Below are 23,048 nucleotides of genomic sequence, written 5' to 3'. Positions count from 1 at the left end.
TGGCTTTGATTTAAGTCTAACTTCACTCGTTTTTGGACTTTTTGATTATAGATTATTTTAAGAAATCTTACTAAGAAAACTTGGCAGATTTATTTAAGAATTTAATTCACATATACAGTATTTTGTCTATTTTTTGCCAATGGATTTTTTGCAGTGTACATTAAAGTTACAGCAACTGTGTTTTTTTTTTTTGTTTTTTTTTTCTTCACACCTACACTGCGTTGTGATTGGACGCTGGTGGTGTGAATTGATTATATGAATGAATTAATGAATTTCAATTTATATAGCGCCTTTCTAGAAACCCAAGGACGCTTTTTTACAATTAACACGTTTTTAAACACAAGCACATTACACATTAACACTCATCCACACACCGGTGAGAAGCGGCAGCCAATAGCGCACAGCGTACTCTCAACCGGAAACGACCGTCCACCTGGAGGACTGCATCGGGCACTACAGCAATTACCCAGGACAGAGTGCCAGTCCACGCAGACACAGGGAGAACATGGAAACTCCACCCAGATAGGGACTTGAACCCAAGACCCCAGTGCTGGGAGGCGAACGTGCTAACCACTAAGCCACCATGCCACCCAAACCGTGCCGATTATAGTAGTAAAAGCCCTGTAAAAGTGTGACCAATCTACGTAAAGCTATAGAAATGCTCCAGAGATGCTTTAAGATCTGTGTTTTTTCTCTGTTTTTCCTCAAAACAGCATCTTTCTTTCTTCCTTCATCTCCTCATCTGTCTCTCTCTCTCTCTCTCCTATCCCTCCATCGTCTGGTCTGTAAAGCCGACATGCCCCATAGGTAACAGCATTATTACCACAGCGTGACCTTTACGCAGTCTCCTCCAGATTACATCTATCATATGCAGACTTCCTGTCTGTTTATGTGATTGTGTGTAGATACAGACGCCTCGGCTATTACGCTTTATCTTCCTGCGCTGCCTCCGTTTCATTTATTGCCTTCCGAGCTGCTCTCTTTCTGCTCAGGTCTGTTTGAGAAAGAGAGAGAGAGAGCGACGGCGGTGAGAGAGAGAGCGAGCGCAAGAGAAAGAAAGAAAGAGATATTATGTCTTATTGGGAAACCTGGCAGCTTTAATAGGGTGTCTTTATTTCTCATTATCGTCTCGGAGAAGCATCCGTCCTCTTTCAGCGGCTCTATTCCTGTTACCCGATATCACAAACTCTCCTCTCTTTTTCTTTTCCCCCTCCTCCTCTCTCCCCCTTTCCCTCGCTTAATCCTTGTCATACTTGTTCAGGAGAAGCGTTGGCACTTTCATAGATTAAACAAGCCTCGAAAGAGAGAGAGAGGGAGAGGGAGAGAAAGAGAGAGGGGAAAAAAAAAGAAAAGCGCTTGAAATGGAGCCGCGCACGCACCTCCAAATCCTTCAGGATGGAGAAGGAACACGTCAGGCCAATTAGAGCTAATGCGTGGTGACGCGGTGAATCGAGGGCAAGGGATTGGTGCCATATGGCAGAGCAAGCTTCAAATCAAGAGGCAAGCAGAGCTGCAGGGAGTGATGGGTGAGGACAGGGGAATAGGTGAGCGATACACCGTCAGCAGTGGAGAGAGAGAGAGAGAGAGAGAGAGAGAGGGGTGATGAAGAGATGGAAAGATAGAGATAGAGAGCAGGAAGTAGAGAAAGGAAATGGAATGAACAGGAGAGGAGTAGGAGAAAGAGAAGAGAGAGAAAGACCAAGACAGAAGGAGGAATCAAGTGACAGAAATGGTCATAAAGAAAGAGATAGGGGTGAGAAATGGATGGAGAGAAAGATAGATGGAGTAAATGTAGTAGTGGAGATAAAAAAGTAATGGTAAGAGTGGAGGGAGATAAACAAGAATAGGAAGCGAGAGATAAAAGTCTAGAAAGAGGAATAAAAGGAAGAGAATGGAGAGGAAATTGGGTGGTAAAGAAAAGTGTGAATAGGTAGAAAAGGTAGAGGACTGGGAAAAATGAAGAAGAAGAGTGATATAAAAGGAAAATATAGGAGGAGATTAAGGTTAACATGAAGAAAGGTGGAGGGAGGGTGGTAAAAAGGGATGAGAAGAAAGTTGACAAAGAAGAGAAGGAAGTAGGAGTGATGCAGAAAGAGAGAGAAAAATTAGATGTGAGGGATATACACAGAAATTTGACAAAAGAAAGAGGGATGTGGAGGTAGAGAATGGCCTAGGAAGAGAGATGGACGAGAGAGCGGGGGAAAGGAATAGGAGAAACGTTGTGAAAGAAATGGAGAAGAGAGACAAAAAGACCAAGACAGAAGGAGGAATCAAGCGACATAAATGGTCATAAAGAAAGAGATAGGGGTGAGAAATGATGGAGAGAAAGATAGATGGAGTAAATGTAGTAGTGGAGATAAAAAAGTAATGGTAAGAGTGGAGGGAGATAAACAAGAATAGGAAGCGAGAGATAAAAGCCTAGAAAGAGGAATAAAAGGAAGAGAATGGAGAGGAAATTGGATGGTAAAGAAAAGTGTGAATAGGTAGAAAAGGTGAGAGGAGTGAGAAAAATGAAGTGATATACAAAAAGATGGGAGGAGATTAAGGTAAACATGAAGAAAGGTGGAGGGAGGGTGGTAAAAAAGGGATGAGAAGAAAGTTGAGAGTGAAAGATGGAGTGAAACAGGGAGATGGATGGAGAAGGTGGTAAAGACAGATGGTCATAAGGAAAGAGAAAGCAAGGAAAGGGAAGAAAAATAGATGGAGAGAAAGATAGATGGAAATGGAGTAGTGGAGATAAAAAAAATGATGGAAAGAGTGTAAGGGAAACGAAGTGGAGGGAGAGAAAGATGCACAAGAATAGGAAGAGAGATGAAAGTCTAGAAGAAGGGGTAAAAGGAAGAGAATGGAGAGGAAATTGCATGGTCAAGGAAATATATAAAAGGTGTAAAAGGTAGAGGAGCGAGAAAAATGGACAAGAGTGATATAAAAGGAAAAGGTGGGAGGAGATTAAGGTAAACAGGAAGAAAGGGAAAAGGGAAATTTGAAGAGAGAAAGAGGGATGGGAGAGAATGGAACAGGAAGAGTAAAGCACTGAAAGACAAATAAGAAGAAAGAATTGAGAGCGATACTGAAGGATAGAAAAAAGGATTAATGGAGAGATGGGAAAAGGCAATGAGGGAAGGGAAAGGATTGAAAGAAGAAGGAAGAAAAGAGAAAGGGAGAAAAAGGGATGGGGAGGAGAGAAGAATAGGAAAGAGGAATGGGAAAAGATGCAAAGTCAAAAAGAGAGATGAATGGGTGAGGGTGGTAAACAGGGATGTATAGGTAGAGAATGGAATAGGAAGAGAGATGGATGAGAGAGCAGGGGAAAGGAAATGTGACAAACAGGAGAGAAATAGGAGAAAGATGAAGTGAAAGAACTGGAGAAGAGAGAAAGACCAAAACAGAAGGAAAGAATCAAGCGACAGAAATGGTCATAAGGATGGAGAAGAGAAATGGGTGGAGAGAAGGATAGATGGAAATGGAGTAGTGGAGATAAAAAAAATGAAGGAAAGAATGAAAGGGAAATAAAGTGGAAGAGAGAAGGAAGACTTAGAAAGAGGAATGGAAGGAAGAGAATGGTGAGGAAATTGGATGGTCAAGAAAAGTGTGAATAGATAGAAAAGGTAGAGGAGGGAGAAAAATGGAGAAGAGCGATATAAAAGGAAAAGATGGGAGGAGATTAAGGTAAACAGGAAGAAAGTTGGAGGGAAGGTGGTAAAGAGGGATGAGAAGAAAGTTAAGAGAGAAGAAAAAAGGAAGTACGAGTGATGCAGAGAGAGAGAAGAATGAGATGGGAGGGATATAAAGAGAGATTTGAAGAAAGAAAGAGGGATGGAGAGGTAAAGAACAGAATGGGAAGAGTAAGTTACTGAAAGACAAATGAGAAGAAAGGATTGGGAGAGTGATACTGAAGGATAGGAAACTTTTATAAAAAAAGAGGAAGAAGGAAGAAAAGAGAGAGGGAGAGAGTGATGTGGGTAAAGAAGACTAGGAAAAAGGAATGGGAAAAGATGCAGAGTGAAAAAAAGAGATGGATAGTGAGGGAGAAAAAGGATGAAGAGAAAGGGATCGGAGGGGTCGAAAGAGGGATATGTATGAATGAATGAAGATGGAGGGAGCAAGACAGAGAGAGAGATGGACAAAAAGAGAGATGAATAGGGAGTAAGAGAAAGAATGATGGGAAGAGAGACTTGGAAAAGGAGAGAAAGGGAGATGGGGACAGGAAGAGACATGGACAGACTGGAAGAGGAGGAGGGTTGTAGGGATTGAGAGATGAATAGATAGAAGTAGAGAGTGATGGAAAGAGAGAGAGAGAGAGAGAGAGAGGTCGACGGTTAGGGAAAGAGTGGAGGGAAATGGGTGGAGAGAGGGATGGAGGAGAGAGCTTAAAAGCCTCAGGCTTATCTCAGTGCGCTGCAGTCTCAGCAGCATGTTAACAGTGTGGGGGGGGGGGAGAGACCACTTCAGTTTCTGAATCAGTTTCTCTGATTTTGCTATTTATAGGTTTATGTTTGAGTAAAATTAACATTGTTGTTTTATTCTATAAACTACAGACAACATTTCTCCCAAATTCCAAATAAAAATATTGTCATTTAGATCATTTATTTGCAGAAAATGAGAAATGGCTGAAATAACAAGAAAGATGCAGAGCTTTCAGACTTCAAATAATGCAAAGAAAACAAGTTCATTTTCATAAAGTTTTAAGAGTTCAGAAATCAATATTTGCAGGAATAACCCTGGTTTTTAATCACAGTTTTCATACATCTTGGCATGTTCTCCTCCACCAGTCTTACACACTGCTTTTGGATAACTTTATGCTTTACACTCCTGGTGCAAAAATTCAAGCAGTTCAGTTTGGTTTGTTGGCTTGTGATCATCTCTCTTCCTCTTGACTATATTCCAGAGGTTTTCAATTTGGTAAAATCATCATATTCATCAACTCATATGTACTTGTTCATCCTCTCTTTATGCTTTTTCTTTCTTTCTTTCTTTCTTTCGTTCTTTCTTTTCCTTTTCTTTCAGAATCTCAAATAATGTTCAACTTTTTAATATAAAAAGTCAAATATTATAACAAACCTGAACTTTTGCAAAAAAGCTAATGTTGCAGCGTTATCTTGAATGCTGCTACAATAAATCATAAAGCAGCCGGAATTGAATTAAAGTGAATAAAAGAGAGAGAGAAAGCGAGAGAATATAAAAGAGAGAGAGAGCATCAAAGAAGGGGTGAGCAAGATGCTGAACTTGCCATGTTGTTTTTAGCCTTTTCCTTTAATCCGCTTCTTTTCAGGTGTCTCTCTCTCTCTCTCTCTCTCTCTCGCTCTCTCTCTCTCTCTCTCTTTCTCTCTTGCTCTTAAAAGAGTGTGTGGTGCTCTCTGTGCTCTCTCAGGGTTATGTGTGAGTGTGTGTGAGAGAGAGTGTGTGAGCTTCATTAGTGCTTGTTTTCACCCTCGCCAGGAGGATTTAAATGAGCCATCGCTCTGACCTTTAGACATCACTCTCTCTCTCTCTCTCTCCGCTCTCTCCCTCCCTCTCTCGCCCGGGTCTGCTCCGCTAAGCCCTCTGACGGCGGGGGTACGGCCCTGTCAAGGCTGTTTGTTGGATAATTGCCTCTCGTGTGAGCTGTTTGTCTCCCTTTATTTATTCCCAGACTTATTTATTTCATTTCCGTGCGAGAGGTGACTGAGCACACGGCACGCTTTGCTTTTTTTTTTTTTTTTTTTTTGTAAGCGGGTGGTGGGAGTGCGTGTGCGGGGGGGGTGGGTTGCCGCTAGAAAGCGAGAGAATGTGTCTGCTAGACACAAATGACCAGCCATTAGCGTGCCACTGCTGCTTTTGTTCCTCAGGCGAAGCGTGTCTGCCGCTGTGAATACTGTAATTGAATTGACTGGGGCTGCCGCCTTCATCACCGTTAAAAGCCTGGAAAGCGCGCAGGTCCGAGTCGGCGCGGGTCGCCACCAGCAGCGCCGTCCCTTAGGCCGGGTTGTCAATAGAGCTTGTGTTCAATACTTTAATGGTAACGACTGAAAGGCCTCAGACGGATCCTGAAGGCATATTTTATTAGGTAGGTATATTTCATCAGATACAGTTGCAGGAAAAGTATGTGAATCCTTTGGGATTATACTTGAATTTCTGCATTAATTGGTGACTAAATGTGTTCTGATCTTCTGATCTAAGTCACAACAATAGACAAACACAGTCTGCTTAAACTAAAACCACACAAAAAATGTATGTTTGCATGGTTTTATTGAACACAACATGTTAACATTTTGCAAACAGCAGAGATTTCCTCCGTAGTGTCCTCCCATGAACTTCATTCTTGTTTAATGTTTCCATAATTGTAGATTTGTCAGCAAGAATGTTAGCATGTGCCAGAGATTAATGTAAGTCTTCAGCTGACACTCTAGGATTCTTCCTCACCTCATTGATAATTCTGCGCTGTGCTCTTGCAGTCACCTTAACAGGATGACCACACCTAGGGAGAGTAGCAGCAGTGCTGAACTTCTCCAATTGTCTGTCTTACCTTCAACCTTACATACATTACATACATACATTTATCTAATTGAAAACCTCTGGAATATAATCAAGAGAAGGAAGGAGGATCACAAGCCATCAAACCAAGCTGAACTGCTTGAATTTTTTGCAGCAGGAGTAAAGGCATAAATTTATCCAAAAGCAGTGTGTAGGACTGGTGGAGAAGAACATGCCCAAATGCATGAAAACTGTAATTAAAAACACTTTTAGTTATTCCACCAAATATTGATTTCTGAACTCCTAAAACTTTATGAATATGAACTTGTTTTCTTTGCATTACTTGACGTCTGAAAGTTCTGCATCTTTTTTGTTATTTCTGTCATTTCTTATTTTCTGCAAATTAATGCTTTAAATTGCAATAGTTTTATTTAGAATTTGGGAGAAATGCTGTCTGTAGTTTATAGAATGAAACAACATCCTTTTGAATATCCATGATTGCAGGAAAAAAAATGTTTTTTTTATGTCTATATGCTACAGTAAAGCAAGCAGAGAACCCTATAAACCACCTAACAACCTCCTAGATCCATCCTATTAACACATGCTTTGGACACCATAGCGATTGCTTAGCAACACCCTAGCAACCACCTGGATAGTTCTTATCCGAACCTCCAAACCATCACTGATTGTGGAAACTTCACACTAGACCTCAAGCAGTTTGGACTGTGTGTCTCTCCACTCTTCCTCCAGACTCTGATCCCTTAATTTACAAATGAAATGTAAAATTTACTGATGATCAGTGATGGTTTGGAGAGACATGTCATCTGTTGGTGTTGATCCACTGTGTTTTATTATCAAGTCTAAAGTCAGTGCAGTTTTGTTTTCCCACAAAATCTTACAGCACTTCATGCTTCCCTCTGCTGACAACTTTTATAGAGATTTTATGGAGATTTCATTTTCCAGCAGGACTTGACCCACTGATCACACTGCCAAAAGCACCAATTGTTCTTATATATATTGTTTAATAAAATAAATAAACTCTTAAAGTAGATGAGTTTTACATTTTGAACTGAAATTACTGAAATAAAGTAACTTTTCAGTAATATTATTTTTTTTCTTTTTAGTTGCACCTGTATATGTTTTTTTTAGGTCTTTTTGAACACTATGAGAGTCTTTAAATGGGAACAGGCCTCCTAAAGGCCTGAGTTTTATAGTAAACACACACACATTTACTCCTGAGAGAGTTCACCTTCACTAATTGCTGAAGTGCCTGTTTTTCAGTTATGTGCTCAGAACAGAGGCTGTTTTGCCAAAGTCGTTTAAAGCCAATGTCACACAAGGCCACTTGGCCCACTGTTGTTTTTTGTTGCTTACTTGCTGCTACTGAGTGTCGCACTTCTCTCGCTCTCGGTGTCACCTTCAAAGAACTGCTTGCTGATTCCAAATCAAAGTTCTCTTTCATGCCAGTGCAGGAATATATATATATGTGTGTGTGTGTGTGTGTGTGTGTTTCTGAGAGTGTGTTTGTGTGTATATGTGTGCAGTTTCCAATCAGTGGGCTGGAAAATGACACATGACTCAAGTAAAGATGTGTTGACCTTAAACAGGACGTGAGGCTGTGATGCGAGTGCCCTGCTATGCTAATGAGTTTAGTAGGGAAGTGCTGGAGGGCGAGCAGCGTTCTGGTGGTCTGTTGTTTAAACGCAGGGGTCAGCAGGTATCAGCGCTCAGCTCTGCACTTCCTCATGTTTCCGCTGGGTTTCTGACTCGCTGGGTTTCGTAACCCGTGATAAAAATCAGCACACACACGAGTGCATGGAGCTGCAGTATCTGTACACTGTGGGTTTCTGCTGTTTCTGCTGCAAAGCTTCACTCAAATTTGCTTATCCGGTATTTTTGTATTTCTGTCCTGAAATGTGACATTATTGTTACATTACTTTATATTACATTACATTACACTACATATTACATTACATTATATTACACTATATTACATTATATTACATTACATTATATTACACTATATTACATTATATTACATTACATTATATTAAACTATATTACATTACATTAAATTACATATTACATTATATTACATTATAATCCATTACATATTACATTACATCACATTATATTACACTCTATTACACTACATTATGTTACACTATTACATTATATTACATTACTTTACATTACATTAAATTACATATTACATTACATTACATATTACATTACATTAAATTACATATTACATTTTATTACATTACATTACACTATATTACATTATATTAAATTACATTACATTACATTACATATTACATTACATCACATTATATTACACTCTATTACACTACATTATGTTACACTATATTACATTATATTACATTACATTATATTACATTACATTATATTACATTATATTACATTACATTACATTAAATTACATATTACATTATATTACATTACATTATATTACATTACATTATATTACATTATATTACATTACATTATATTACATTACATTATATTACATTACATTAAATTATATTACATTACATTATATTACACTATATTACATTATATTACATTACATTATATTACACTATATTACATTATATTACATTACATTATATTAAACTATATTACATTACATTTAATTACATATTACATTATATTAAATTATATTACATTACATATTACATTTGCATTATATTACATTTGGCAGACGCCTTCGTCCAAAGCGACTTACATTAATGATGTACATAGAGTAATAGGAGACATTCAGGGGTTTGCCAGTGAAACTGAAACACCTGTTATTTTAGTGTGGGAGTTTTCATGGCTAAATTGGAGCAGCCTGGTGGCCAATCTTCATTAATTGCACATTATTGCACCAGTAAGAGCAGAGTGTGAAGGTTCAATTAGCAGGGTAAGAGCACAGTTTTGCTCTAAATATTGCAATGCACACAACATTATGTGTGACATACCAGAGTTCAGAAGAGGACAAATTGTTGGTGCACGTCTTGCTGGTGGATCTGTGAGGGTGTTTCGGGTGGTTGCAGTGGTATCGTGTGATGATTGCTATGGTGTTTCTAATTGCACACTTAGTTGATACATCAAACAGTTATCATGATTCTGCTTGGTAGTTGCAAGACAGTTGCTGTGATATCCCATATGGTGGTTTATATGTTGTGTCAGGTGGTTACTTGGGTGTTGCCATGCGGATGTGGCTACAAGTGTATTTTTAAATATATATTACTTTAAATATATAGTTGTCTTAGTTTTCTTTGCAGTTACACTATGTTTCCCAGACAGAAAGCCTAATAAACCTAATGTTGGACTACACAGATGTTTGAATGGAGATTTTCCACTGAAAGGAAAATATAGTCTATGTCTAGGATTAGTCCCTATCTGGGGAAAAGTTTTGGGAAACCCCTTCAAATTAATGTGTTTCATTCATTCCCATTGCCACAGATGAATAAAAGCAAGCACCTAGTCAGACTGGCAGTTATTTATATTTGTCTCTAAATGTAATAACAGGCTTTTAGGCCTTCAGTTAGGTTTCAAATTATTTGACCTGTGCTGAAGAATGTCAGAGAGATAGATTTGGAGAGAGTGATGAACTGCGAGAGAGAGAGAGAGAGAGAGAGAGAGAGAGAGAAAGAGAGGGAGGTGGAATTACTCTCTTGCGTTGGCCCCCGGGCCCTGGCTCTGGCTCTCCACGCCGGCCGTGCTGCGTTTGATGTTTAATTAAAGTTCAGATTAGGTATCAAACGTGGGCTGACCTGCCGCTGGTGAGTGAGCGGGCTTCAGAATTGAAAGGTGAGAGAGTGACCTGTCTCTGATCCACGGGCAGAGCGGGCAGGATTAGGCTCTATCTGCATGGAGCACACCTATGGCCCCAGAGCGGACGGGCTGGCAGCTGATTGAAGCCGTGCACCTGTGTGTGTGTGTGTGTATATATGCGTGTGTTAAGTTGGAGTAGTGGTTCGTGATGTATTTTCTAACTTGTGCCACCTCTCAGCACTGGCCTCGTCTCGCGGACAGACACATACTCGACTTTTAGCATTAATAGAAGTTGTGTAACTTGATTAATAATGATGATGATGATTATTTGAACCTAGCGCTGGGTGGTATACCATTCATATTTCACACACTGCCATACCACTAGAGGCGCTGCAGAGCACTGTGTAGAACAGCACTGCCAAAGAAGCAGATACAGCTCGCTACCTAACGCTAACCAATAAGCATAACAAGCTAATACACTGGAGTAATGAAAGCTCTCAGCTCTGTGAAGTCAAACACTCTGTATTGCCTGGAGAAAAATGAGAACAGCACTTTATCTGAGGAGCTCCTGCTGCTGTTCCTCACTGTTTGAGTGTTTTTATCTGAGTAAAATAGGAAAAAAACAGCAAATAGCTATCATTCACTCAGAAAAGAGACAAATGTAATGAAAGGAAATGGAATATCTTATTCCTTTTATTTCTGTTTATAAAAAGGGTTAATCTACAGTTACACTATATGCATACAGGAATCATCAGATTTATCTGTTCTTCCCATAATGATGCGTCACTTACATGTTTATGAAGGGAGTCAGATTTTGATACAACACCGGTTATTTTTCTATATTTATTGTTTAATGGGTGACAATAGCCAACCTCCAAGCGTGATCAGCTGTTCTTCACATTGTTTTATTTTGTTTTCAGTTCTAAACTGACTAGATAAGCTGAAATAGTTAAGTCTTATTAAAAAAGGGTGTCCATAAACATTTATCTGTGACCCACTATAAAACAGTATATGTACATGTTTGACTGATTTGTCTCTTTCTGTCTTTCTCTTTGTCTCTCTACAGTGTGAGGAGGAGTGTGTGTCCCATGTTGCACTAGGAGTGAGTGTGTGTGTGTGTGAGATGCTGGCCTGTTTGCCAGGGCCAGGTGACCTCTCCCTCCAGCTTCTTCCCCACTCGCAGATGAACACTGGACTTCAGAAATGTGAGTAACCTGAAACCAGTACACACAGACACACACACACACACACACACACATATGAACACACACCCTCTTGCTGCACTCAAAATCTTAATTATCTACAGGTCTGATCTGCATGGTGTTATAAAAAAGAAACCTACCCTTTTTTGTGATCAAGGATTTTAATTTTTCATACAACAAGGGGAGGGGGAGCAGCAGACAGGCATAAAGAGTGAATGCAAAAGAGAAAAAAGGAGCATACATTACAATTTCTATGGGTACAATCATCTTCACAGATAGAAATAAATAGGAGCAAGTGTTTAAATTCAAGGCATACTTTGCAAAAAAACTAAATATTCAACACAAAAGTCTGCCATGTTTCAACAGATATGGGCTTAGCATGATGAAGTCGAGCAGCAGTACATTCAAGTTTTGCTATATTGAGTAGATTAACCACCCAAAATGATTCCGTATGAAGTCTAGGTGTAATCCAGTTTTGTAGAATTGTCTTTTTAGCAGCAGTAAATCCAGAGAACAATAGCTTGCACTGTGTCATCTTCAACTCCAAGACCTACCCTTTTACCTTCAAAGGCTATATCAGATGATTTTAAGTGGTAACTGAATAAAAATGGACAATTAAATAAAAAATATTACTCTTATTATAGTTCTGTGACGTGTATGGATCTACAGGGGTTGGACAATAAACGAAAACACGTCATTTTAGTGTGGGAGGTTTCATGGCTAAATTGGAGCAGCCTGGTGGCCAATCTTCATTGATCACACATTGCACCAGTAAGATGTATTAAACACAGAGTGATCTATTTTAAACCTTTATTTCTTTTAATGTTGAAAATTAGAATATTATATTAGACCAATTGATACTTTTGGCTACAGTGTGGGCAGTGTGCCAATCCTGCTGGAAAATGAAATCTGCATCTCTATAAAAGTCGTCAGCAGAGGGAAGCATGAAGTGCTGTAATATTTTGTGGGAAAACAGAACTGCACTGACTTTAGACTTGATAATAAAACACAGTGGATCAACACCAGCAGATGACATGTCTCTCCAAACCATCACTGATCATCAGTACATTTTACATTTCATTTGGATGGTCAGTGATGGTTTGGAGAGACATGTTATCTGCTGGTGTTGGTCCATCTATATAATTTATGAGTATGTATGTATGATAATCTAGTTTCTATTTGCTCCAATAGTATAATAGTAATCAGATAGCAGATGTTATCAGTAGTAGATGTGTGTGATTAGTAACAGTAGGCAGTAGATGGTTTGTGCTCAGGTCTAATATCTGGTGTGTTAGTGCGTGCTCTGTGTAGGTCAGGCTCTGCCGGTTCCGCCGCCTCTCTGAATGGAGACGTCTCCCCACACGAGGCTAATTTGTGGCTCTCTGCGCTCTAATGTCAGTGAGGATATGGCGTGTCGGTCGCGGCAGAGCGACGAGCAGCCGGATGAGCGCGGAGAGAGTAAATTAAGGACAGTGGCCTTCCTTCCACACCTGTGTGACCGCAGCCGCCCTGACTAAAAAGCCCCGGGTCTGTCTGTGCCAGTGTGAATGACACCCCTGAGTGACAGCCAGTGCCCAATAAGCAGTGCTTTTCACCACGCACCTGTCAGCCTCACGCCCACACACACACACACACACACACACACACACACACGCCAGTGTGAAACCCTGCTGCCCATCCTGCCTGTCCTTTTCAATGATGTAGAGCGCTCAGTGAAATTAGGCGCTGTTGTTTGGAGGCGCAGCAGGAGAGCAGCAACCATCAACTCCAACCTCCATCACCTCCAAACACGCACACTCACACACGCACACACACACGCAGAGAGAGAGAGAGAGAGAGAGCACACCTGCTGCTGCTGTACTGCCATTCACCCTGCTCACTGAACCTTTCCCTCTCTGTCACTCTCTCTGTCCTTACATTTGTCTCACTCTCTGTCACTCTTTCTCACTCATTTTGTCTTTTTTTAATACTTGCCTTACACTCTCTCACTTTCTCACTCCAATCTCTTATGCTTTCTGTCTACATTTGTCTCACTCTTTCTCTCATTTTTGTCTTTTTAATTCCTACACTCTTCCACATTCTCTCTCTCTCTGTCTCTCTCTCTCGCTCTCTCTCTCACGTGAGCGGAAGTGAGTGTGTGAGTGGCTGCGGAGTGTGTGAGCGAGTAGCGGGCTGTTTGCCGGTTGAGTGAGTTTTCTAACCTTTCCATCGTTTCTTTATTCACTGATCTCACTGTTAGGGCTGTTATTCGGGTAGTGTGTGTTAGTGTTAGCGCCGTTATGGCGTCGGCCGGGGGTGGACCTCCTCGCCTGACTTTTAGACACGGTTGTAAATGTTTCCCGGACCCCTCTGTATCAGTAGAGGACTGTTTAATTGCTGTCAGTAAGGAAGTGGGAGCTAAAAATATAAAATCGGCTTCCAGAATGAATAAAGCAATTGTGGTGTTTCTGTCAGAAGTTGAAATGGTGGATAAACTGGTTGAGAAAGGTCTCGTTATTAAAGACGAGTTTGTCCAGGTTTTGGCTTTATCCAGTCCATCCAAACGTGTTGTAATGTCTAATGTCCCACCCGTCGCTTCTGATGAGCTTTTAAGAAACATACTTGAGAGATATGGAAAAGTGATTGGATCTGTTAAAATGATTCCTCTCGGTTGTAAGACCGCGGAATTTAGACATGTCACGTCGTTTAGACGCCAGGCGTCTATGATATTAAACGCGCGCTCTGACCCTTTAAATGTTTCGGTGGCTGTGACAGTGGAGGGAAGGAGCTGCACTATTTTTATTAGCTCTGAATCTATGCGCTGTTTTTCGTGTGGTGAATTCGGTCATATTAGACAGATGTGTCCTCGCAATGCTAATCATGATTCTGAAGCTCGGCCGGGCGATCCGGGGGTGACCGGCGCGGGGGGAGATGCCGACGCTGCTGCCGAGGCGCAGGCCGAGCCCGGCACTGGGCGCGCTGCTTTGGCTGCTCAGGTGCGCGAGAGCGGGGCTAGAGCCAGGCCGGCGGAGCCCGTGTCAGCGGGCGGCGCGCGCATTGATTTGGAAACTGAGCGCGCTGCTCCGGCTCTGCAGGTGCGCGCGAGCGAGGCTGAAGCCGGGCCGGCAGAGCCCGTATCAGCGGGCGGCGCGCACACTGAACCGGGAACTGAGCGCGCTGCTCCGGCTGCTCAGGTGCGCGAGAGCGGGGCTGAAGCCGGGCCGGCTGAGCCCGTGTCAGGGGGCGGCGCGCGCACCGAGCACGCTGCTCCGGTTGCTCAGGTGCGCGAGAGCGAGGCTGTAGTCGGGCCGGCAGAGCCCGTATCAGCGGGCGGAGCGCACACTGAACCGGGAACTGAGCGCGCTGCTCCGGCTGCTCAGGTGCGCGAGAGCGGGGCTGGAGTGGGGCCTGTCCGTGGCGCGCGCAGTGCTGGGCGGCCTGCAGAGGATCAGGTACGGGCCGGTGGAGCTGAGAGTGGTCTCGGTGCTTTTGCCACTGATCGGATGGAGGGGACACAGGAGAGTGTTGCCCGCGGAGAAGGACCAGAGCTGGATCAGTACGCTGTACCTCCCGCCGACCCGGACGTCAGGTCAGTAGTTGATGAATCTGATATGGACTGTGAGGAGTTAGATAGTGTAGCAGACGAATGTGATGGGGCTGATTCTCAGGTTTCAGTAGAATTTACTCCTAATTCTCGGACTGCACTGTATTCACTTTCCCAGATCAACCAGTTTTTAGATAACACTAAAGGCCATCGTAAACCGAAAATTGAACACTTTTTTCCGGACTTACCTTTGTTTTTGGCTTCTTGCGCTGTTGCTATGAGAAAGGCAACTTTGGATGAATTGGATCAGCCAAAACGATATAGGCTGAAGAAAATCATGAGCAATGTTAGGGGAAAACTGCCCCGCAATAGATAATCATGTTTATGGGTTTGTTTATAGCTTCTGGCTTTTCTGCATTTCTTGTTGTTTCCTTAGCACCATGGCTTGTTTTAAACTTGGCTCTTTAAATATTAATGGCTGCCGTGATGCTGAGAAAAGAGCTACTCTGTTTGAATATGCAGTATTAAAGAAAGTGGGCGTTCTCTTTTTACAAGAAACACACTCTGATCATGTAAATCACCCACAGTGGATAAATGAGTGGAAAGGTCAGGCTTTTTTTAGTCATGGATCCTACAATAGTGCTGGTGTAGGTATTTTAATTACAGCTGCTGTTCAGGTACTCGGTGCCACTATGCTTGAGGTTATTGCTGGCAGGTTGCTGAGACTGGATGTGGTTATTAAAGGGCTCCCTTTCACATTTTTTAATGTTTATGCACCTAATGTAGGTGTAGACCGTGTTCAGTTTTTTGGAACACTCCTTGAGTCTGTTAAGGCTGTTTCTGAGGAGAGAATTACAGTGGTTGCTGGTGATTTTAATTGCACTCTTACTCCTGATCTAGACAGAAATCACAGTGAACCGCATCCACGTTCAGCAGCTGCCCTTAAGACTGTGGTTGACTTTTATGACCTAATAGATATCTGGAGGGAGGCTTTTCCAATGGCCAGACAGTATTCTTGGTTACGGGTAAATATGAATGTGATCTCTGGGGCCCGGCTGGATCGGATTTATGTGCGTAAAAATGATAGAGGCAGATTTTCTTGTTCTTCTATTCTTCCTTTCCCACTTTCTGATCATCACTTCATTTCGGTTACTGTATCTCTTTCCTCTATAACAGAACAACGATCTTACTGGCATTTTAATAACAGTTTATCTCTATAAACGGTCGTCTTACACGGCCTTTCAGTGTTAAGCGCGGTATTCGACAGGGTTGTGGGCTGTCTGGCCTGCTATACTCACTGGCAATTGAACCTCTGCTGGTGGCTTTGAGGAAGCAGCTCAGTGGAATAGCATCTCAGGTACCCAGTAACACAGATGCAGCAACAGTGAAACTTAGTGCTTACGCGGACGATGTCACTGTGTTTGTAAAATCCAATGAGGATATTACTAGTATGGAGCATTGCCTTCAACTTTTCCAAGCCGCTGCGTCGGCAAGAATAAACTGGTCTAAAACCTCTGCGCTTCTTGTGGGCCGGTGGAGGGAGCAGGACGTTCCTTCCCTTCCAAAGCAGTGTTCGTGGCGCTCAGATGGTTTAAAACTACTGGGAATTTACTTTGGAACGGAGACCTTTATGGAAAAAAACTGGGATGGACTGGAAGACAAAGCTGTAGGTAGGCTACAGCGCTGGAAGTGGGTGCTTTCTGAGCTGTCCTACCGGGGAAGGGTGTTAGTGATTAACAACCTCATAGCTTCCATGCTGTGGCACCGTTTGACAGTGTTGAATCCTCCTCGTGCCCTGGTGCAGAGCATCCAGAAAGCCTGTACTGACTTCTTTTGGAACGGTTTTCACTGGCTTTCACCTGGAGTTCTGTATCTGCCTCTGAATGAGGGAGGTCAGGGGTTTATTCAGATTTTGGATAAAGTAAAGGCCATGAGACTATACACTGTTAAGAAACTACTGTACCAAGATGAATCTACCCCATGGGTTCGTTTTGGTCTGGCATTACTTAGGACCATTGGTGGGCTGGGTCTTGATAAGCAGCTGTTTTTGATGTCGTATGATGATGTGAAACGGTTATCTGTGTCAGGTTTTTATGGGTCTGTGCTCAGTGCATGGGGCTCGTTTACAGCAGAAAGGGAAGACGAGGCTCATTTTGGGTTAGATGAGCCTCTATTCTCTAACCCATATTTTGACTGTAATTTAAATTGCCTGAGCTCTACTGTTGCTGCTTTTATCCGAGCAAAAGTAGTAAAGGTTGCAGATATTGTTGATCTGGCTGCAGGGCATTGGCTTTCTGCCACTGAAATTAAAGCTAAAGTGGGGTTGAAATCTGAACGTATGGTTTATTTTTTATTGACTACAATAAGAGCCTCGTTTTCTCAACCGTACCGAGCTTTCATATCTTCTGCCTTGTCTGGTGAGCCTGACCACCAGGGTTTTCCAGAGTTGGACATTACGCCAAATGTTTTTAGGGGTGTAGAGACTGGGGAGGGTAGTCTTCTGTCTACTGATGGTGTGCTGAATGTGTCTCTTTCTAGTGCTGATAAGAGGGTCCTGTACCAGAGCTGTGTTAAATCTGATTTTTATACTGAGCTGCAGGGGAGGGTGGACTCCAAATGGAGAACCCATCTATCAGTCCCTGATGATCTGAGACCATCATGGCGGCTCCTGTACAAGGCCCCTCTGCCTAAGCGCTCTGGAGACCTTCAGTGGCGAATTTTGCATTGTATTTTACCTACCAATGTGTGTGTGTCCAAAATGACTCCAGCTGTGTCTCCACTCTGTTTATTTTGTCAGTCCCCTGACACTGTGTTTCATTCCTTTACTGAATGTTCCAGACTAGCACCACTTATTGATTTGCTAAGCATGGTCCTCCGGGAGATGGGGTTGATTTTCTCTAAGGTCCTTTTTATATTTGGGTGCAAATACACAAAATCTCTCAGTTTTAAATGTACTTTTGTGAACTTTTTGCTGGGACAGGCTAAACTGGCCATTTGGAAATCTTTCAGACTGAAAGTAGATGGGAAGGATTTTAATGTTGTTACACTGTTTAAAGCTCTGGTGGAGTCTCGGGTAAGGGTTGAGTATCTGTTTTATCAAAATACTCAAAATGAGTCTGAGTTTGAGAGAAAATGGTGTGTCACTGGAGGTTTTGTGTTACTGGAGGAAGGTGAATTGTTCTTTTCCTGGTGATGTAATTTTTAGTTTTTACACTAGCGTGTGATCATGTCTCTGTCTAACTGATTTTTCAATAAAGGGTTTGTAAACTCAACTCTCTCGCTCTCTCTCTTTCTTTCATCCTTTTGTATTTTATGTATATATATATATATATATTATGTTTGTCACACCCTCTCACACTCTTTTTTTTTTTTGTCTTACGCTCTCACTGTATTACATTTTCCCTCTCACTCTTTTGCTCACCCTTTCTGTCTTTTACATTTGTCTCATTCTCTCTCACTCTTTCTCGTACACTTTTTATATTTATCAACTACTCACATGCTCTCTCACTCCTATTTCTCTCACTCTTTTCTCTTCTGTCACTCCTTCTTTCTCTCTCTTTGCCTTTATATTATCCTGTGTTTTTCTGTCACCTTTTTGTCTTTGTGTTCGTCTCACTCTCCTTACTATTTTTATTTCTTCCTCTCTTTTTTATTTGTCTTTCACCCACATTTTCTCTTTCACTCACCCTTTCTTTCTTTTACATTTGTCTCACGCTCTTACTCTTTCTTGTACATTTTTTCATATTTATTTACTGCTTACATGCACTTTCACTCCTCTTTCTCTCACTGTTACTCCTCCTTATATTATATTCATTCATCTTCATTTTGTCTTGTGTATTTTCCACATTCTCTCTCTCTTTCTCTCATCCTTTTGTCATTATTTTTCACACCCTCTCACACTTATTTTTTATTTGTTTTACACTCCCACCTTCTCTCTCTTACTCTTTTGCTCACCCTTTCTGTCTCCTCCATTTATCTCATTCTCTCTCACCCTTTTTCGTACACTTAATACTGTATTTCATCTTTATATTTATCTACTGTTCTCATGCACTATCACTCCCTCTCTCTCTCTCTCTCTCTCTCGCTCTCTCTCTCTCTTTGCCCTTACATTCGTTCCTCTTCATATGTATTTTTATTTCTCACTCTCACTCACTCTTTATTCTTTTACCCTGTTTTTTCTATTTTTCACTCTTGCACTTTCCCTTTAATTTTTTCTGTCTTTGCATTTGCCTCACACTCTTTCTTTCTTTCTTTCTTTCTTTCTTTCTTTCTTTCTTTCTTTTTGCTTTCCTGCCTTTATATTTAACTGGCCTGTTCTGTGTATTTATTAGTTTTACTTCTTCTTCACTCTTTCTTTGTATTTGTATGAAATGTTTTACATTTCTCACTTTTCCATTCCAATCACTCTTCCTGTCTTCATATTCATCTCTCTCTCTTTCTATCTTTTATGTCTCTCTATCTCTCTCACCTTTAAATTTGTCTCTCTCACACACTTCCTTACCCTTCCTGACATTTAGTACTTCTCACTCTCTTGCTCAAACCTATTCTGTCTGTATTTCTCTCTCACTTACTTTCTCATCTTTTCTTTCTTAATGTATATATTTCTGTATGTCTCTCACTCACCCTTTTTGGAGCCTCTGTTTAATTGATATTAATCTCACTCTCATTCTCGTTTTTTCTTATCCTTTCCTTTTCTATTTCTCACGTTCACCCTTTAACTTTCTCTTACAGTTTGTTAATCTTATACATTTTACTCTTTTTCTAACCTTTTCTACCTTTTATATTTGTTTAACTACCCTCTTCTCTCTCCCTTTCTTTCCCTCTTGCCCTCCCTCTCACTCTCTCTCTCTCACACACACTTATTCTGACTTTACATTTTTTCACCCTTTGTCTGTTTCTCTCACCCTTTCTGTCTGTATTATTTCTCTCTCACTCACTTTCTCATCTTTTCTGTCTTCATGTATATATTTCTGTATGTCTCTCACCCTTTTTGGACCCCCTATTTGATTGATTATATACTCAGTGATATTAATCCCACTCTAATTCTCATTTTCTCTCATGCTTTCCTTCTATTTCTCACGTTCACCCTTTAACTTTCTCTCACAGTTTATTTCTCTTATATATTTTACTCTTTGTCTAACCTTTTCTACCTTTTATATTTGTTTAACTACCCTCTTTTCTTTCCCTCTCACCCTCCCTCTCACTCTCTCTCACACACCTATTCTGACTTTACATTTTTCACCCTTTGTCTGTATTCATCTCTCACTTACTTTCTCATCTTTTCTGTCTTGATGTATATATTTATGTATTTTGGAGCCTCTGTTTAATTGATATTAATCTCACTCTCATTCTCATTTTTTCTTATCCTTTCCTTTCTATTTCTCACGTTCACCCTTTAACTTTCTCTTACATTTTTTTCCTGTTTTTTCTATTATATGTTTGACTCTTTTTCTAACCTTTTCTGCCTTTTATATTTGTTTAACTACCCTATTCTCTATGCCTTTCTTTCCCTCTCACCCTCCCTCTCACTCTCTCTCACACACCTATTCTTATTTTATATTTTTTTACACTTTGTCTGTTTCTCTCACCCTTTTTGTCTACATTTCTCTCTCACTTACTTTCTCATCTTTTCTTTCTTAATGTATATATTTCTGTATGTCTCTTTCACCCTTTTTGGAGCCTCTGTTTAATTGATATTAATCTCACACTCGTTCGTATTTTCTCTCATTCTTTCTTTTCTATTTCTCACGTTCACCCTTTACTTTTCTCTCAGTTTTTCTCTGGTTATTTCTCTTATATATTTTACTCGTTTTCTAACCCTTTCTACCTTTGTATTTGTTTAACTACCCTATTTTCTCTCATTTCCTCTCTCACTCTCTTTCTTTGTCTCTCTCTCTCGCACACTCTCTCTCAGTGGAGGACAGATGTGGGTGGTTGGTGTTGTGCCAGACGTGCCATGAGATTGGCAGGAGAGCTGTTTAGTGAGGAAATGTCAGAGGCCATTTTGTTTAGTCAACACAGAGAGAGATAGAGGGAGAGAGAGGGGGATGAATGGTGTGCTGGATGGAGGAATGAAGGGCTGATATGTTGTTTCATCAGGGCAGAGATGAGTCCTGTTATGTCGAGTACCACCGTCCATTCAGACTGATCTTGCCGTCCTACACTGTAGACATACCTCACACATCTTTCTTCCCCCATCTCTCTCTCTCTCTCTCTCCCACTCTCTCTCTCTCTCTCTCTCTCTCCCTCTCTCCGTGCCCCTGTGGAGTGTGTTCTCGGGGGAGGTTGGCTGGTGATAATGAGGACTCAATCTCGTTAGGATGACAAAAACCCGGTTAGACAGAGCGAGCGACGGGGGCCGGCCGTCAGCAGCACTGCAGATATGGGTATCCTCTCACAGGGGAGCACAGGGGAGGAGACGCAGGGGGACGAGCGCGGCAGGAAAAGAGAGAAAGAAAAACACAGCAGCAGCTCCAAGAGCGGGAGTGTGACGCACCACAGGTGTTCAGATAGCACCTTCACAAAGAATTAAACCCCAGTAATAACAAAACATATAAACTGCTGTTTTAATTTCATATCGTAGCACTGTATAATTTTTTACTTTTTGTATGATTTTATATCCTCATTCATTAAGTATAACCCTTATTTAAAAGACTGAAGCAAAGTGCAGCAGCCTCTTAGGCTTGCTGGTGTTAATCTCACTAGTGATGGCTCTTTTTATGCCACACTAATGTCAAGAACAGCCACGTCACAATCAATTACAAAACATAAAAATCTGAACAGGTCAAACTAATGTCTACAGTGCCAGTCCTAATCAGATTTGAAACCACATACAGTGTATCACAAAAGATCTATTTAAGTATATATTTTCTTGGAACAGCACTGACAAAATGACACTTTGACCCAATGAAAAGTAGTCTGTGTGCAGCTTTTATATAACAGTGTACATATATTCTTACCTCAAAATAACTCAATATACAGCTATTAATGTCTAAAAACCACCCGCAACAAAAGTGAGTACACCCCAAAGAGAACACACCCCTAAATGTCCAATTTGAGCACTGCTTGTCATTTTCCCTCCAAAACGTAATGTAATTCGTTAGTGTTACTTGGTCTGAGGTGTGCATAGAGAGCAGGTGTGTTCAATTTTGTAGTACAGCTCTCACACTCTCTCATACTGGTCACTGAAAGTTCCAACATGGCACCTCACAGCAAAGAACTCTCTGGGCGCTTTTCCACCGGCATGGTGCCAGTGCTGTTGCCAGGTTCCCGAACGGTTCTTTGCGTTTCCACCGCAAAATTACAGTTTCTCGGCCAGAAAAGCCGGTTCCGTTCTGGCTCTACAATCTTGGTGGTCTGAAACCAGCGAACCTGTGACGCGAGCGGCCAAAGGGTGGGGCGGGCAAAGTTATTTACAAACCTCAACTCCATTCACAGCTAAGAGCAGCAGAAGCAGCTAAATGAAAGAAAATGAATCAACAGTTGTCCACCGAGGACAGCAGCACAAGTTTCAAAAGGAGCTCGGGTTCCCCCTGACTTCTGTTGACGCCCACATTCACATACATAGTGAGTGACTCCATAAAGCAGTGGAAACACGGGCCTGTTCTTGAAAGGTTCGCACGTTTGCAGGAACCGGCTCCGGCACCAGCTCTTTGTTGGTGGAAAAGAGTTAACTGTGGATCTTCAAAGACAAATTGTTGCACTACATGAAGCTGGCCAAGGCTACAAGAAGATTGCCAACACCCTGAAACTGAGCTGCTGCACATTGGCCAAAATCATCCAGCGTTTTAAAAGAGCAGAGTCTACTCAGAATAGACTTTGCGTTGATAATCCAAAGAAGCTCAGCATTTATTGAAGAGGCTGAGGGTAAAGGTGATGGACTGGCCAAGCATGTCTCCAGACCTAAACCCAATGGAACATCTTTGGGGCATCCTCAAGCGGAAGGTGGAAGAGCGTAAAGTCTGGAATATCCGCCAGTGCTGTGATATTTGTCATCATGGAGGAGTGGAAAAGCATTCCAGCGGCAACCTGTGAAGCTCTGTTAAACTCCATGCCCAGGAGATTTAAGGGCAGTTCTGGAAAATAAA

At 41.5% G+C, this 23,048-nt stretch overlaps 1 protein-coding gene across 2 annotated transcripts in view; it reads left to right on the top strand.

Moving 5' to 3' along the window:
• fam222ba (family with sequence similarity 222 member Ba) overlaps window positions 1–23,048 on the top strand; it is a 148,089-nt gene that overhangs the window by 100,413 nt on the left and 24,628 nt on the right. For both annotated transcript variants that reach the window (XM_049466370.1, XM_049466368.1), the window contains exon 3: window positions 11,303–11,441. In XM_049466370.1, the coding sequence (XP_049322327.1) occupies window positions 11,360–11,441 (82 nt within the window). In that variant the 5' untranslated portion in view covers window positions 11,303–11,359. The remainder of the gene's footprint in view (window positions 1–11,302; window positions 11,442–23,048) is intronic.

This window comes from Astyanax mexicanus, chromosome 1, assembly GCF_023375975.1.
Source record: "Astyanax mexicanus isolate ESR-SI-001 chromosome 1, AstMex3_surface, whole genome shotgun sequence".
In the NCBI taxonomy this organism is placed as follows: Eukaryota; Metazoa; Chordata; class Actinopteri; order Characiformes; family Acestrorhamphidae; genus Astyanax; species Astyanax mexicanus.
Note: the sequence above shows the minus strand (reverse complement) of the source record. Positions and strands in the feature narration are given on the sequence as shown.